This window comes from Neomonachus schauinslandi, chromosome 1 (assembly GCF_002201575.2).
Source record: "Neomonachus schauinslandi chromosome 1, ASM220157v2, whole genome shotgun sequence".
Lineage (NCBI taxonomy): Eukaryota > Metazoa > Chordata > Mammalia > Carnivora > Phocidae > Neomonachus > Neomonachus schauinslandi.
Window position 1 is genome coordinate 212,901,626 of NC_058403.1, and position 17,989 is coordinate 212,919,614.

Sequence of the window (17,989 nt, forward strand, 5' to 3'; positions counted from 1 at the left end):
TTTAGGCCTGCCACCTTCCTTCCACTCGGCTCCTCCTTCCGCTTCTCTCCTCTCCAGCACCTGCAGCCTCACCTGCTTCGAAAGTGTGGTTGGTTGATTTCAAGGGGCAGCTCGCCCTGTGTGACTTCCAGTCACAGAAGGTCGCTGGATGCTAAGAAAATTAAACCCCCTTTGGCTCGGGTCCGCGGCCGCTGCGGCGCCGGGCATTTCTCCGCAGCTCGGCTCGCAGCCGCGCCCGCCCGGCCCGCGCCCATGCAGGCCATCAAGTGCGTGGTGGTCGGCGACGGCGCCGTGGGGTAGACCTGCTTGCTGATCAGCTACACGACCAACGCCTTCCCGGGAGAGTACATCCCCACCGTTTTCGACAATTACTCTGCCAACGTGATGGTGGACGGGAAGCCGGTCAACCTGGGGCTGTGGGATACCGCCGGGCAGGAGGACTATGACCGGCTGAGGCCGCTCTCCTATCCCCAAACTGATGTCTTTCTGATCTGCTTCTCCCTGGTGAGCCCAGCATCCTTTGAGAATGTTCGAGCCAAGTGGTACCCAGAGGTGCGACACCACTGCCCCCACACGCCCATTCTCCTGGTGGGCACCAAGCTGGACCTCCGTGACGACAAGGACACCATCGAGCGGCTTCGGGACAAGAAGCTGGCACCTATCACCTACCCCCAGGGCCTGGCCATGGCCCGCGAGATCGCAGCCCCTACCCTCTCTGCTCCCAGGCTCTGTCAAGTACCTGGAGTGCTCAGCCCTCACTCAGCGGGGCCTGAAGACCGTGTTTGACGAGGCCATCCGGGCTGTGCTCTGCCCACCCCCCGTGAAAAAGCCGGGGAAGAAGTGCACAGTCTTCTAGAGCCTGCTTCGAGAAGAGCAGCCCCGCCCGACCCGTGTTTGCTGTCGTGTTGAGATGTTTGGTGTCCCTGAGTCTGCTGTGGGGGAGTGGTGTGGGTGGGGAGGGGGTAGAAGCATGGGGATGAGGCCACCCCTCCTGGGGACAGGGCTGGGGCAGTGGAGTCCTGTCTGCTCTGTCTCCTTTTTCTGGGGGCACAGCTCCAGCTTTACCTGGACCCCACAGGAGGCTGGAAGGGAGCAGGGTCTCCCTCGGGCTGCAGGGGCAGGTCCAGGGCAGCCCCCGGCTGGGCTTCCTGATGGGGGAGGTTGGGGGGGGTGGGTCCTGTTCATGCGCCCCAGGAAGGGGTAGCCCTTACTTCTTTTATACAATAAACATTCTCCACCAAAAAAAAAAAAAAAGAAAAGAAAATTAAACCCCTTTTGAAACAAGCTTCTGTTTTCATTTATTACCATTTCAGTTTCAAAAAAACTTTACGTTTTGCCCAAATGAGCCTCTCTTAGCTGCAGTTTCTTCTGATAAAGGACTTAGATTCTGCCCCCAGGAGACATGGGGCAGTGTCTGGGGACGTCTGTGGTTGTCACGACGGGTGTGCTCCTGGCACTGAGGGCGTGGGGCGGGGCGATGATCACAGAGAACAGTCTGGCCCCAGTGTCCAAGGTGCAGGGCGGGAAGAGACCTGGCCTCCCCACTGTTGACCGAGCATGTTAGGATTTGATAAACACAAGGGTTCAGCCACCTCATAGCTTTGCAGATGGGAGCCCAGACTTCCCGGCCGATGCTGCCGCCAATTCTGATCACACTTTTTCACCTGCATCTGCCCATCCATCCACTCAGCAAGCATTTTGCCAAACCTCGTCTGCCCCGTGGGTCTCACGGCAGTGTGGGGCAGGCCTGCGGGCAGGCGGCCCAGCTCCACGAGGAGCTCTGGAGGAAGGGGTTCAGCACTCGGTCAGGGATGGCCACCAGACCCTCCTGGAGGGACGGGTGGGGACAGAAATCCATTCTGCACAGAAATGAGTCATGGGAGGGCTGGTGACACCTGAGCATGGCATGGACCAGCCTCCCTGTCTCGGCTTCATGATGTCCCACGGTCACGTAGGACGTCACTGTCGGGAGAAGGGCACACGGGACTCTGTACTATGTTTGTAACTCCGTGTCTATGATTATTGCCAAGTACAGACTAGTGCCATGACTTTGGAAATTGTTTAACTTGTAAAGTTGAACATACACCTGCCCGAGTAGCTGGAAATCCCACACCTGGCGCTCACCCAGGAGGACTGGGAACGTGGGCTCCCACAGATCCTGTGTGCGAGCACACATCGGGGCATTCTTTTTTTTTTTTTTTTTTTTTTTTTTTTTTTTCAAGATTTTATTTATTTATTTGACAGAGAAAGACACAGCGAGAGAGGGAACACAAACGGGGAGTGGGAGAGGGAGAAGCAGACTCCCCGCCGAGCAGGGAGCCCGATGCGGGACTCGATCCCGGGACTCCAGGATCATGACCTGAGCTGAAGGCAGTCGCTTAACCAACTGAGCCACCCAGGCGCCCACATCGGGGCATTCTTCACCATCGCCAGCGACCCTGCCGTCGCCCAGTTGGTGAACGGGCCAACATACCACGCTGTCCCCAGGTGGAATACTACACAGCCCCGAAAAGGAGCGGCGTGCCGGTGGGCCCCACAACAGGGCCTCGTGCTGAGGGAACAAAACCAGGCCCGCACGCGGGACTCTGTGTGCAGACCTCCCGGATCGGGGCTGCCGAAGCCGTGGCTTCGGGGGACGGAGTCTGGATCTGGAGGGTGGTGTCAGCTGCATGACAGGATGTGTTTGTAAAACCTCGTCGACCGTGTGCCCAAAAGGACAGATTTTACTGTATGCAAATTATACCTTAACGGGAAACATTTCATTGAAGGAAGTTATAAAAACCATCCCTAACAAAATTGTCACTTTGAGGGGCACCTGGCTGGCTTGGTGGGTGGAGCGTGTGACTCTTGATCTCAGGGTCATGAGTTCGAGCCCCACGTTGGGCATAGGGCCTACTTAGAATTGTCACTTTGAGGTTCCTGTCTGCCTTTATCCACGTATACTTTAACACAGCGGTAGATGACTGAACGTTGGAACGTTGGCGCTTTGTCAGTCTCTCTTCTCACACACGCCCCCTTGGCGCTCTGCCTTCTTATGAACCGTTTATAACAGCCGCGTAATGTTCCGCCTGGGAAATGTCCCACTGAATTTGCCGTTCCCCTGTCGCAGAACAAGACCTGTGGTTTGGGTCTGAGCTCTCGCTGTTATAAACCTCTCGTACACGGTTTCTTATTTCCTTTGATTTCCCCCCCTTGGGATGAATGCCCAAGCAGAAGATTTAAGGGACGGCTTTGGAGTCCTTGGAGTCCGGTTTAGGAGGCTGAGACGGGGTTACAGGACCAGGGAGTGTGGAGCGAGTGTGTCAGGTGGTGCTTTTCCCCTGGCCCTCCTGGCGTCGTGGGTAAGTGAAGGGACAGCTGGTGGTGCTGTCTTCCCGCTTGCTGCCCTCCGTTGCCCGCGAGGCTGTTCTGCTCACTTTATTTTTTACCAGCTAAACGACTTCTTACCTGAATAGCTTCAGCGAGTCCTGCGCGGCCTCTCCGCGGGGCCCAGCCAAAGTGTTGCTGACGTGTTCAGGGTCGCCCATCAGCCTCTGTGTTGCCGTGGCCTTTGCTGGCTCGGTGGTCTTGGTTTCCAGTCTAATTAGCGTTTGTTGTGAAGTTCTACGCCTTTACGGAACATCAGAGCTGCCGATCTTCTCCGTTCATTCTGTTGCTTCAGTTGCTAGAACATAACTTCTCCGTGATTGAGATTAAGTGTCCTGTGCAGCTTTACTGATTTGTTTCTATTTTTTCCTTACTCTATGGCTCTTTTTATGGAATCTCTTTGGGTGTGAAATAAAGGTCTGATGCAATCCAGTGGTCCTCACGCAGGGCAGCCCTGCCCCCCGGGGACGCCGGGCGATGTCCGGACGTCTGTGGCCGTCAGGACTGGGGGTGCTCCTGGCACAGAGGGGTGGGCCGGGGACGCCACTCAGCCCCCACAGCGCCCCCCAGAGAACGAGCCAGCCCTGGGTCGGCAGTGCCGGGCGGGAGAGACCCCATTCTGACTGATTCCCCGTGTTGCCACGTCCACAGCCCACCGTGGAAGACGTGCTGCCCCCCGCATGGCGTGTTTGACCCTGCGTGTGCTGGAGCCTCGTGTGTGAGGGCAGACCTGTCCCATCTGGAGGTGACTGCCCTCTCTTTATGAGGACCACAGCCTCACGACGTACCGCAGGGCGGGGGACCTCCGTTGTCCTCGCCTGTCACACACCCCCACGTGAGGATCTCAGGCAGGAGCCCCTTATGCTCGGCATGGCTTCCTGGCCCTTTACCCGGAGGCCAGGCGGGGCCGGCAAGGGAGCCGTGCCCCGTGGCGCCTCGGCAGCGGCAGGACCTGGAGTCAGGGCCGGGACAGACTGCCCCCGCCCGCTCCCTCCTGTCCCCCAGCTTGCCAAGGCTGTGCCGGGCTCCTGGGGCCGGTGAGGCTCTGCTGGGCCCGGCAGGTCCGGCCAGGTCGGGCGCCTGGCGCCGTCACATGCTTCTTGTGGGGCAGCAGCCGGTGAGGAATGTTCCCTGGGCTGACTCAGCGCCCCTGCCTGTTCTGCTGGAGCTGGCCTAATCCCGGGCCGCGGCTGGGCCATGAGTCAGTGACCCACCAGGATGAGGCTTGAGTCTGCTGCGTGCACTGCGGTGACGCAACCGGTGTCTGGTCCCAGCGTCTCAGCATGCTCACTCGCACACATGTCCGTTCACACGCCCGCGCACACGCACGCCCACATACAGTGTGCCCGCGCACACGCAATGCACATGCGTGTGCCCGCGCACACGCACACGCACATACATGTGCCCGCGCACACGCATGCCCACATACATGTGTGCTCGCACACGCACACCCACATACAGTGTGCTCGTGCACACGCACGCCCACATACACGTGTGCTCTCACACACGCACACCCATATACAGTGTGCTCGTGCACATGCACGCCCGCATACACGTCTGCCCGCGCACACGCACGCCCACATACACGTGTGCTCGCACACACGCACGCCCACATACAGTGTGCCCGCGCACACGCACACACACATGCGTGTGCCCGTGCACACGCACGCCCACATACATGTGTGCTCGCACATGCACACCCACATACAGTGTGCTCGTGCACACGCACGCCCACATACACGTGTGCTCGCACACACGCACGCCCACATACAATGTGCCCGCGCACACGCACGCCCGCATACAGTGCTTGCGCCCACGCACATGCGCGCCCGCATACACGTGTGCCCACGCACACGCCCACATACACTTGTGCCTGTGAACACGCACGCCCACATAGTGTGCTCGCGCACATACGTGTGCCCGCGCACACGCACGCCTACATACAGTGTGCTCGGGCACACGCCCACATACACGTGTGCCCACGCACATGCATGCCCACATAGTGTGCTCACGCACACGCACATACACGTGTGCCCGCGCACACGCACGCCCACATACATTGTGCTCGCGCACACGCACACGCACACCCCACATAGTGTGCTCGCGCACACTCACACGCACGCCCGCACACACGTGTGCCCACGCACACGCATGCGCACACATCTATACACAGACTGCACGTGTGCGCACGCTCACCCGCACACTCACATACCCACACTCACGCACGTGTGTGCACGCACACGCACACACCCCGTGCAGCCATCCCTGGCCGTCCTCTGGGGCCGGGGTGATAACCCAGCCCAGAGGGAGCCTCTTGGGACATGGCGCCTGGAACCGGAAGCCAGCCACACTTAGCGGCTTCGTGCTTCGGAGGGAGGCCACGGTTGGGGGTGGCCCCAGGGGGGCAGGGGTCCTAGGGTCCCGGTGGGCACTTCTGAGTGTGGATGCCCAGCAGGACACCCTGGCCTTCCAAGGAAAACGCGCCATGGGGCCAGCCTGTTTGTTCTCCGTGTGCATCTATATTTAGCGCTGAGTAATTTAGGTATTTGTAAGCCCAGCCAAGGGCAGTTTTCCCTGAGTTGGATGTTTTGTGGCTGCTTTGAAGCTCTCTGCTGAATCAGAGCTCTCTGGAAACCCACACGTGGGCTCTGTGCTCCCAGAACAGACACACTCAGGCCTCTTTTGACCCAAAAGGGGGCTGGATGTCTGCCGGAAGGGACAGGGAGCCAGGCCGGGTGGAATGATCTTTTTTCTGAGACTTTTATGGAGGTCACTTTAGATTCGCATGCAGTTAAAACAAATCAGAGAGAAAGTCCATGTATCATTCGATCTGTTTCCCCAATGGTAGCATTTTGTGGGAGTATGGCCAATATCACACGCCGGATGTCAACGTGGATACCGTCCACCTACCTTATTTTGTTGCTGCCGTCTTGCCTGTGTGTGTGTGTGTGTGTGTGATTCTGTGCAAGGTTATCGCACGTGCAGGGGCGTGAACCCACTGCCCCCTCAAGGTAGCCCACGTTTCCAGTGCCACAAGGAGCCCCCTCCTGCCCAGGCCTACCCGCCTCCACCCCCAGAATCGTGAATCTATCCTCCATCCCAACAATTCTCTCATCTCAAAGATGTTCTATGAATGGAACCTCACGTCTTGTAACCTTTGGGGATTGGCTTTTTTCACTCAATGTAACTGCCTGGAGATCCACCCGAGGTGTTGTGTGTATCAGCGGTCCATTTTTTTATTATTATTATTGCTAAGTAGAAAATGTTTTGAAAATCTGAAATATGGGGCACCTGGCGGGCTCAGTCGGAAGAGCGTGTGACTCTTGATCTTGGGGTCATGAGTTCGAGCCCCACACTGGGTGTAGAGATCACTTAAATAAATAAAACTGAAAGAAAGGAAAGAAGGAGGGAGGGAGGAAGGAAGGAGAAAGGAAGGGAGGGAGGAAGGAAGGAAGGAAGGGGAAAGGAAGGGAGGGAGGGAGGAAGGAAGGAAGGAAGGAAGGAAGGAAGGGGAAAGGAAGGGAGGGAGGGAGGAAGGGAGGAAGGAAGGAGGAAGGAAGGGAGGGAGGGAGGAAGGAAGGAAAGAAGGAAGGAAGGAAGGCAGGCAGGCAGGCAGGCAGGCTAAAACCTGCCTTTACTCGTGTGCAGCTCCCTGGGTCTGGTGACCCCCGAGCGGACAGTGCCGCTGCATCGTGACAAGGCACAGCGTGCTGCTCGTCACCCGGCCAAGCATCTTCCCAGACTCCTGACCTTGGGCTCTGTGTCGGCACAGATGCCCGTGCGGGTCCTCCTGGGGGCTTCCTCAGCCTGGACGCTGAAGACACCCGGGCGGGTCGTCCTCTGGGGGGTCCCGGGCACGGTGGGGGCTGAGCAGCATCCTGGCCCCCACCCCTCAGTACCGGCGACCCCAGATGTCCCAGACACGGCCTGGCGTCCTTGGGGGACGCGATCAGCCGTTAGAACCGCTGTGCTCCCTAAATGAAGGCTCGGGGGGAAAGTAGGATTTTCACGGCCTTCAGGAACAGGAAAAACTGCCCAGCTGAATCATAAAAGCACGTTAACACCACTCGTACACTGCTGGTGTGAATGTAAGCGGTGCCGCCGCTCTGGAAAGCAGCTTGGCATCGTCTCTGAGAATTGAACACGCAGTTACGTCCTTGGCGTTGAGCTCAGAGAAAGAAAGCCCCGTGTTTGTGCGAGAGTCTGCACATGACTGGTGGCTGTGTCCGTGACGGCCAAGAACGGGAATCCGGCCAGATTCGCCTTCCGCAGGGGACCGCCGCTCGGCGGGGAGCTAGCCATGCGCGGCAGCCTGCGTGCGTCCCCAGAGGACCGGGCCCCGTGGGGGGAGCCAGCCCGTAACGGTTACAGCCACACGGTTCGCTTACACCAGTCCTGAAATGACGGAAGTTTGGAGAAGGAAACCACATCGGGGGTCGCCGGGGCTGAGGGTGGGTTGGGGCAGGAGAGACGCCCCATGTCCTCTGTGCCTGTTGGGGGCCTCCCAGCTGTGATGCCAGCGGCGGTTTTGCAAGACGTCTTCGTGGGGAAACCGGGCAAGGGGCTCACAGGCTCTGTCATTTCCTACAACTGCATGTGAATCCACAGGCATCTCAGAATTTTATAGTTATTAAAAAATAAATCAATAAAAATATGTGGGAAAGAAAACAGGTCACCGTCAAACACTAGCAAAGCCAGGATCGTTGGTGCGGTAAAGGACTGGTCTTCTCGTTGGGCGAGCAGGTGGGGAGGCCCTCTGACCCACCCTGAACCGCTAAGGCGTAACCCCCACTTCCTGAAGGGGTGGGGGGCGCGAGCAGACCGCTGGGTGCTATCTGGTCATCAAAGCAGCAAGTACCCCCCCACCCCCCACCGAGCAGCAGTCCTCGGAGAATCCGCGGAAAGGCTACTCAGGGTTCAGGAAGAGGGTTTATCTGCAATCATTTACCCGCCCTGAGTGGGTTACTTGGGGCACCCCACCCACACTCAAGGGAAGCGTAGCAGGGTGAATAGTGTCCCCCCCCAATTCATGTCCACCAGGACCTCGGAATGGGACCTTAACTGGAAATAGGGTCTTTACAGATGCAAGTCGTTAGGAAGAGGTGGTCGTGGATGAGGGTGTCCTTATAAGAAGGCCCTGTGAGGACCAGGCAGAGGTCGAGTGATGTGGCCACACCAGCCGCTGGAGGAGGCAGGAAGGACCCTCCCTGGGCCCTCACAGGGGGAGCCCGGCCCTGCCCACCCCTGGATCTCAGACCGCTGACCTCCAGAATGTGGGAGAACAAATTCCTGCTGTGTTCAGCACCCTAGTCTGTGGTCATCTGCCCCGGCCGCTCCGGCACATCAGAAAGCTCTGGAAAACCCTGCAAAACCAAGTGGGCTCCCTTTTCCGACGGGTGACATAAATCCCCCTCCCACCCCCAGAAGCCTCTCCCGTGCCAGAAGCAAGAGCCAGCACCCCTGCCCGGGCAGCCTACTGTGGGGGCCCAGGTCACGGCCGGGCCTGCGGCGGGAAGTCGGAGGCAGGCACCCACGCAGACAGGAACCACGGGCTCCCCCTGCGCTCAGCCGCGCTTAGCGGGGTGTTCTCAGGGCAGTGCCGGCACGTGGTGGGCCACCCTCCAGGGCAAATGAGCACACGGACGAGGGAGGGAGGCCAGACCCACGACCCACAGCACACAGGTGCCTCCCGGGTGACCTGCCGAGGTCCAGAGCCAGGGTCCCACCCGGCGACTCTGCCCCAGGGCACTCGGCCATGTCTGGACACATCTGTGGCCGTCACAACTGGGACATCCTGGCATCGAAGAGTGGGGGCCAGGGATGTGCCCAGGATGCCCCCAGACAGTGAGCCTGCCCAGGGTCAGTGGTGCTGGGGGCACAGAGCAGGGCAGGGATCAGAGAAAGTGCCCCATGAGTCCCTCATTCTGAGTCATCACCATGTCAACACTGTGGTTTGGTGAACTGTCCTGAAAAGCTTGGTGGTCACATCTGGGGAGCACTTACCCCCCACCAGCACCGGGGGGATCATGGGAGGCATCTCGGCTGGGCCTCCCACCGCCCCCACCTCGACCCCGGGCACATGGGTACCGGGGCTCAGGCGGAGGCTTCTGGGGGGGCCGTCCTCCGGCTGCAGGCCTGGGGCTCCGCGAGCCAGCTCACGTCCTTCTGCTTCCCCCCACAGCTCTCTGGACAACGGGGCCCAGAGCTGATGGCAGACAATGTCAACCACTAACAACATAGCCCAGGCCCGGAAGCTGGTGGAGCAGCTCCGCATCGAAGCTGGCATCGAGCGCATCAAGGTGAGCCGGCGGGCGGGCCGAGTAGGGAGGAGGCCCTTGCCCAGGGAGGGGGTGGGCCTGCCCCATAGCAGGGCTGCATTCCAGCTGTGCCCCTCGCTGTGCGACCTTGGGCCACTCCCTAACCTCTCTGAGCCTCCGTTGCCTCAACGGAGAGACCCGGCTGGTACAAAACCTGTCGTGGGCTATTGTGACCACCCGTGTGCCCCAGCTTTGTCACTGCGATGGGAACAGACGCGGGCCGAGCCCACCCCCAGCCCTCGGGGTCCTCCTGCTGCTCAGCCGGGCTCCGTCTGGCCCCTGGACCGGTGCATACAGAAGTTAGAGACGTGGTCCAGAGAAGGGAGGACCCAGGGCTCCCTGCCGGCTACTTTCTTCACTTCTGCATTGTTTGGATTTTTTTAAATAAGTGTGTTTGCTTTTTATGCTAAAAAAAGAAAAAGGACAAGCCGTTCCTGCTCACGGACACTTAACCCATCAGGGACCAGAGACCCAAAACAGAGCTAGTGGCTTGCTGGGCCATCAGCTCTACAGACTCGGTCTTCCTAGAAAGGGCCGGTGGCCCAGTTGTGGCCTCCCTTGTGAGGAAGGTATGAACACCTTTGCATCACACCCGTGTCCACCTGGCAAAGGACGTCGAGGCGCCTCCAGCCGGTGGTCTCCCCCCACGGGCTCCAGCCAGCCGGCGGCCAGGAGTCTCCCTAGAGAAGACCTGGGGGGTTTCCACGTCTGCCCTGGCCCCGCTCCGGCTGCCCCGGGACCAGTCAGGGCTCCACAGAAAAGCAGAGCCGGGAGGACGTGTGTAGAGAGAGCCAGAGGTATTTTAAGGAACTGGCTCACAGGCCATGGGGGCTGACAAGTCCGAAATCCGCAGGGCAGACTGGGGATCCAGGCCAGGGTTGACACTGCAGCTCGAGTCCCCAGGGCCCCCTGGAGACAGACTTCCTCTCCTCTGAAGGCCTTCAACTGATGGCCTGTGGCCCACCCACATTTAGAGGGTCGTCTCTCTACTCCACATCAACCCATTTAAATGTAAATCTCATATAAGGATGACCTTCCCAGTGACATCTAGACTGGTGTTTGGCCAAATATTTGGGCACCGTGACCTGGCCAAGTGGACACATAAAATCAAACACCAGCCTCATGGAGTTGTTCAGACTGATCTTCTGAACACCTGCCACTCCACGGTCCCTGCTGGGCGCAGGGATTCACCAGCAGGGGCGGCCCAGCCCCCGGACAGACTGACCCCTGACTGACAGCCCCGCAGTGGACAGAGTGGGAAGCAGTGTGTCTCCAGCCCAGTGGGCGGGTAGGAGGGCTCCTGCAGCCCCCCAGGTGGGGGGGGGGGCCGGCTCCCGTGAGGTGTCTGAATGTTCCAGAACCCCAAGCATTCAAAGCATTCCTTCGGGCTGAAGAAAGAGAAAGGCTTGAAGGCCTCAGTTGATGTGGTTTGACTTTAGGGAGCCGGTTTGGCCCCAGCCCCGGCGGAGAGCGTGATTCATCCTGGCCCCCGTCTGATGTGCTGGAGGAGTCCTGCCACCCCTTTGAACGTCGTAGGGAGGAGGGGAGCGGGACGGGACCCAGCCTCCCCACTCCAGTCCCGCCTGAGGCTTTTTGTCCCCAAGCCGACCACCAGAACCACAAACATCGGCACATCTGAAAAGCCAGTGGGGCCAGGGCCTGGCAAGCAGCAGGCCTCTGGGCAGAGCCCTCCTGTTGACACGGGGGGCATGAGCGGGGGGCCACACGCCCGAGCCACCGCGTCAGTTATTTCCAGGGTCCGGAGGCTATTTTTGTTGTTTTGGAGGGTTGCTTTCCAAATACAACTCTAGAAACCAAGCGGCACGGACTCAGCCAGCACGGCCCTGGGAGCGGCCAAGTGCTCAGGACAGTGGAAGTTGTCAGTGTCATGGGTAGGAGTGTCCCCAGGATGAACCCAGAGGCCAGCCTGCAGACTGGGCAGCACTGGGACAAGGTCAGGCGGCCTTGGCTGTCAGGGGTGCAGGGCCGCAGACCACAGAGCCCAGGGGGAGTTCTCACCCCTGCCTGTCCTACCCTCTCGCGCCCACTCGGCTGCTCCTCTGATCACCTCGCAGTTGGGGAAGCAGGGGGCCGAGCTCCTCTGACAGTTCCCGCCACAGGGATGAGACCCAGGGGCCCCTTCACCCAGGCCCAGGACCCCTGAACCCCAGTGCCCAGCCCCCAGCCCGGCCCCGGGGGAGCGGAGTGAGATGGTACCCACCACACCCCCAGATGTGCACCCTGAGGGTGGGGTGCAGGGCTGGGCCGTGCCCCTGCTGTGATGAGGCACCCCCTCTGCCCCCCGTGAGCTTTCCCAGGGGCTGAGTGGCTCCTCCCTGCATCTCCCCCTCCTCTTCTGGGGACCCTGATGCAGGTAGCCCCAGGTGTCCGCCCCCTCGCCCAGGTCACTGGCCCCGGCCAGCTCAGGGGCCCAGCGAAGAAATGCACAGGAGCTTGTGTGGGGCCCCTCCGACGTTCAGACGGTTCTTCCTGTGCCCTCCTGTCTTGGGTGGGAATGGAGTCTTGGTCTGAATCCTAAAGAGGGCCCCATCTCTCCCTTTTGTCTAAAACCTGGGCAACTCCTGAAGGAGACTCAGTCCCTTCTTTTACCTTCTTTAAATTGTGGTAAAACACACCTAACATAAAACTTAGCAGCACGATAGCACCTTGGTGTTGTGCAACCACCACCTCTATCTGGTTCCAGAACATTCCATCAGCCTGAAAGGAACCCGTCCCCATCAGCTGTCACCTCCCCCGCCCCCCAGCCCCCGCCCCCATGAGCCCCCTTCCCGTCCACGGATGAGCCTGCTCTGGACATGTCACCCATGTGGACTCACACCCCGCGTGGCCTTCCGTGTCCGGGTCCCTCCCTGAGCGTCCCCGCCCCCATCAACGGTCACCCCCCCCCTTCTCCCCCGCCCCCGCCCCACGAGCCCCCTTCCCATCCGCGGATGAGCCCGTACTGGGCGTGTCACCCACGTGGCCTCACACCCCGCGTGGCCTCACACCCCGCGTGGCCTTCCATGTCCGGGTCCCTCCCTGAGCGTCCCCGTCCCCATCAGCTGTCACTCCCCAGCCCCAGCCCCAGGAGCGCCCTTCCCATCCGCGGATGAGCCCGTTCTGGGCCTGTCACCCACGTGGCCTCACACCCCGCGTGGCCTTCCATGTCCAGGTCCCTCCCTGAGCGTCCCTGTCCCCATCAGCTGTCACTCCCCAGCCCCGGCCCCAGGAGCCCCCTTCCCGTCCGCGGATGAGCCTGTTCCGGACGTGTCACCCCCGTGGACTCACACCCCACGTGGCCTTCCATGTCCGGGTCCCTCCCTGAGCATCCCCGCCCCCATCAACGGTCACTCCCCACCTTCTCCCCAGCCCCCGCCCCACGAGCCCCCTTCCCGTCCGCGGATGAGCCCGTTCTGGGCGTGTCACCCACGTGGCCTCACACCCCGCGTGGCCTTCCGTGTCCGGGTCCCTCCCTGAGTGTCCCCGTCCCCATCAGCTGTCACTCCCCAGCCCCGGCCCCAGGAGAGCCCTTCCCGTCCGCGGATGAGCCTGTTCTGGACATGTCACCCACGTGGACTCACACCCCACGTGGCCTTCCATGTCCCGGTCCCTCCCTGAGCATCGTGGGCTCGGGGTCCGTCCCCAGGGCCGCGCGTGCGGGCGCCTGGCTCCTGTTCGCGGCCGATCACATTCCCGTGCGTGGGGGACACATCGGGTGTATCCATCCCGGTGGGTGGACACGGGGTTGTTCCCGCCTTGGCTGCAGTGGACATGCCCGTGGCAGCCCGTCTGACCTCTCCTCTCTCGTCCTTGTGCCCGCACTCAGGTGTCCAAAGCCTCGTCGGAACTCATGAGCTACTGCGAGCAGCACGCCCGGAACGACCCCCTGCTGGTGGGAGTCCCCGCCTCCGAGAACCCCTTTAAGGACAAGAAGCCTTGTATTATTCTGTAGCCGTGTTTTCTGTGCGTCCCTCCCTCTGTCTCCCTCAGCTAGGGCATCACTCACTACGCAGTCAAGCAAAACATCTCAAGTCCCAAAACGTTCAGTTCTCAAAGAAAGGTGAACAGCCGCCACCATGGATGGGGAAAAATGTGTCCTCCGGCTTTAGGTGGATTTTCGAGCCCAACAGCAGCGTCCCCTCCGGGCCCAGCTGGAAGACGCTGGGGGGCGCTGCACCGCTTCCCATCAGGAATAGCAGAAATGCCCAAGTGATGCGCTCACGGCTTCCGGAAGCTCTCGGCTGCCGTCGGGGTAGTGGGCCAGAGCCGGCCGGGCCGGGCCAAGGGAAGGAGGCGGGTGACGTGGCCGCTGCCCCGGGCGCCTGGGCGGGTGGCGAGCCTCGCACCATTGGCCGTCTGTGGGAAGACTGGGGCCGGGCCCATGCTGCCGTGCGGTTACTGTTTCTTCTCTCCTGAGCCAACTAGAATTGGGGGGTGCGGGGAGGGCCCAGCGGACCCTTTCGGAAACATGTCTCCTCCTCGCTTAAGCCACTGTTACTCCACACGGCGGAGCCCAGAGCTCCGTGGCTGAGCGCACAGCTGCGCGTCGTGTGGAATGCGCCCGCGGATGGTAGGGGCCGGGAGGGGCCTCTGCCTGGGCAGCACGGCCCGCGTGGCCACGTGTCGCCCTGCGGCGTGGCCCCTGTGTGCGTCACCCGGCAGCCGCGCCGCGGCCCCTGCCCTTCCCTGGGAGCCCACCCCTGACGGAGGCGGATTCCCAGCAGCCTGCCCTGCCCGCGGATACGGCCAGCTGGTGCCGGCCCGTCGGGAGCGCGAGCGGCCGTGTGGGTGGTTCGGCGCTGTGGTCACACTGTGCTCTTCTGGGCGGATGTGTTGCGTCTTGTTTTCCACTTTTGCGTGTTGCCGTGGCCGTTTTGCAAGCAGGAGTGCGGCCTGCCGAGGCCCCGGCCTCGCGGGTCAGAAGGCGTCAAGTTCCCGGAAGCAGCTGCGGGGCCTCCGCGGTGAGAGGCCTAACCGGCTCGCGCTTCCCTCCCGTGGCTTTTCTTTAATCACTTGGCCCCTGTGACCACCTGCACAGTTAAAGGAGCAGGAGGTGGAGGGGGGCCCCGCCCCTGCCCTGTGCCCCTGCCTTGCACCCCTGCGTCCTCCACCAGGAGGGTCCTCATCTTACACCCCGGGCCGGGGCCTCGTGCCAACTCCCCCGCCCCGAGATCTTGCGAGTGCCAAGGCCCAGATCCCACCAGCGCTAAGGTTTGGGGGTGGGGGGGATGCGTCCCCCTGCGGCAGGTGACGTCCCCATGCGGCTGGCTCCCCCAGGGCGCAGGCTGTACGGTCCAGCCTTGCTCCCCGGCTCCCAGCTCTCTCCGGCCGGTCCGGGAGCACCAGGGGCTTTGGGGAGCCCAGCTTCTCCAAACCTGCGGTTGGACGGGGGAGCCACGAAGGCCCGATGCCCTGGCCACCTTTCACTGGGCGGGAACCAGCCTCTCACTGTCCCCAGCCGAACAGCAAGACAGACCAAAAGCTGTTTGCAGGGGGGAGGCCAGGGCACGGCGGGATCCGCCCCAAGACTCGGGAGGCTGTTGGCAGAGCAAAGCCTGTCCGGGCCACTTCTGCGAAGAAGCCTTAATCCCTGGAGCCCGTCCTTCCCCCTGCGTCCCCACCACCCCGGGCTGGTCCTCGGGCCGCGGGTCCCCAGCGAGGACGGGAGGCCCTGGTCTCGGTCCCCCCCTGCCCTGCCGGCTGTGCCACGCCCAGGCCCACCATCTGTCCCCACCCCTGCCACCCAGGAGCCCGGCTCAGGGCGGTGCGGTTCGACAGCCTCGGGCAGCCCCACGGCCCGCTCTGGGCTCAGCCGACGGTGCCCCTCCACCAAGCCCTGAAGTGAACTCGAACTCAAGTCAGAGCCCCCGGGGCCGAGGGGTGTGGGTAAACTAGGCTCAGAGAGGGTGAGGATGGGCGCGCCCCCCCCCAAAGCCACACCTGCCCGCTGCCTCCCCCAGGGCCGCCAGGGCCCTCGACCCCGGGGGGCGGCCGTCAGCAGAAGCCCCACCATGGGTGTCTTTCTAGCTGAGGAAGAAATGCTCCTCTTTTCCTTCTAGAGTAAGTGTCGTGTCCGTAGTGTAGACCCGTGCTTTCCCTGCGCGCGTCCCGCATGAAAACCTTGTGTGCACGGCGTGTGCAGGAGCTGATGGAGACGGCAGAGCGGGCCTGGGGGAGACCCGCGTCTCTCAGCCACCTCGGGGCGGGGGACATGAAGGGCATCGCCCCCAAAACACAGAGTCTGGGTGTCCCCAGGGGGCTGGCGGCCGGGGCGCCTCCCCTCCCCTCCCCCACTCCAGGCCAAGAATTAAGTGACTCGGGGGGTGACCTCTGGCCTGGGGGATGTGAACCGCGGGCGGCGGAAGGTGCTGCCCTTCTTCCTGTGACTCCGGCCACCATGCCCGGGCGCTGGGCCTCCAAGCAGCTCATCCATCTCTGCGCAGCCAGGGCCCCACCGAGCTCCCAGGCAGGAAAGGCCGTCCGCCTGCCCCGAGGGCGAGGGACCAGGGGGCAGTTTCCGGGCCAAGGTGAGGCCACCAAAGGTCGCTCTGGTCCTCCAAGAACACTTACAAAAAGCCAGCCTGCCGCGGAGTCTCCCGAAAAGCCATAGGTCGGACACTCCGCCCTCTTCCTTCTCTGTCCATGGAAACCATTGCCAAACGTTGCAAAGACCCGCTCCGGTTCGCAGAAGCCAGCCGTGGTCCTAGCAGGTTCTACCCCATCTCTGTTTGGATGTTCAGTGGCTTTTATTTCTGGTTTAAAAAAAAAAAAAAAAATCCAGGTGTGCCACACCCACTTTCTTGCAGTGTTTTAATATTGTGTGGAATTGTTAATACAGAGTGACTAATCCCCGCACAAAGGCTCCCTGGTCCTCTCTCTGTGCCCACCGCCTGCAGGGGGTGGGGTCGGGTGGGAAGGTGGGCCTGGCGCCCGGGGTGACAGGCTGCCCCCCACGCACGTGCACGCGCCCCTTGCTGCTGGGAGGGGGCTCCACAGATGGAACGTGGCTTCAGGCAGCCCCACAAAGCGGCCCTCAGCTTCTGCGGGCTTTCCAGTTTGCAGTTAGAAAACCTCCGGGAGGGGCGCCTGGGTGGCTCAGTTGGTTAAGCGTCTGCCTTTGGCTCAGGTCATGATCCCGGGGTCCTGGGATGGAGCCCCGAGTCAGCTCCTCGCTCAGCAGGGAGTCTGCTTCTCCCTCTGCCTCTGCCCCTCCCCCTGCTTGTGCTCGCTCTCTCTCTCAAATAAATTAAAAAAGAAAACTTCGGGCTGCGCTGTGTGAGGGTCAGCGTGCCTAAGCCCCGTGCCCCACGGTTCGGGATTGCCTCCGTCTGGCATGGCCCGCGGGAAAGTGCCCAGCTCTCAGGGCTTGGAGCGCCTGGGGCCTGGTGCCCCCTGCCGTCCAGCCATCCAGGGGCCACGCTCGGCCACCAGAAACCCCAGGGGAGACGCTGAGTGAGTCATGGTCCCGACTCAGACCAGACTGTGGAGAGAGTTCAACTTTAATAACAAATCTGTCCATGAGAGATTCTGACCTCCCAGCAGCGAACTTTGTGTAAATCATTTATAGATTCAGCTACATAAAAATTATCCTCTTTTTGTCAAAAACCGTAAGATCAGAAGTCAGTTCAAAAACGCAAACATAGAATTACCACCTGATGCAGCAGCAGCCCCACGTCTGGGTGTGCACACTGCAGAGCAGAAAGCAGGGGCTGGAACACACCCGCGTGTGCTCACAGCTGCACGATTCACAGCACCCAGAAGGGTCCACTAGCAGATGAGGGGTACACGACGTGGTATGTCCCCACGCAGGAACACACTCCAGCCTCAGGAAGGAAGGGACCCTGGCACCTGCCATGACATGGAGGGACCCCGAGGACACTGGGCTCAGCGAGAGGAGCCAGACCCAGAAGGACACATCCCGCAGGACCCCACTCCCAGGAGGTCCTTGGGGGAGTCCCGTCCACAGAGACAGAGAGGAGAGGGTGGGAGCCGGGGCTGGGGCAGGGGGTGGGGAGTCCGTGCTTCATGGGGACAGAGTCTCAGTTTAGGGAGATGGAACGTTCTGGAGATGGAGGGTGGGGGTGGTCGCAGGACGGTGTGAGTGTGCTTCATGCCGCTGAGCTGTGTGCTTAGAGACGGTTACGATGGTGAATTTCATGTGCATTTTATGAATTGTGCATTGTGCATTTTAGCACAAAAAGAAAAATACACACACCCGAGCGGCTGGAAGGTAAGGCAGGCGTTGCCAAGGATGCGGAGCGGCCTGGCCCCTCAGAGCGGCTGCTGACCGTGACAGGCTAGGGCCA

The 17,989-nt window shown here is 61.2% G+C and overlaps 1 protein-coding gene and 1 pseudogene across 1 annotated transcript in view; both read left to right on the forward strand.

Moving 5' to 3' along the window:
• GNG7 (G protein subunit gamma 7) overlaps positions 1-13,688 on the forward strand; it is a 119,455-nt gene extending 105,767 nt beyond the window's left edge. The window contains exons 3-4 of the mRNA XM_044918628.1: positions 9,548-9,665; positions 13,510-13,688. Of these exons, the coding sequence (XP_044774563.1) occupies positions 9,585-9,665; positions 13,510-13,635 (207 nt within the window). The 5' untranslated portion in view covers positions 9,548-9,584 and the 3' untranslated portion in view covers positions 13,636-13,688. The remainder of the gene's footprint in view (positions 1-9,547; positions 9,666-13,509) is intronic.
• LOC110593929 lies at positions 190-856 on the forward strand (annotated as a pseudogene).
• Positions 13,689-17,989: the final 4,301 nt, after the last annotated feature.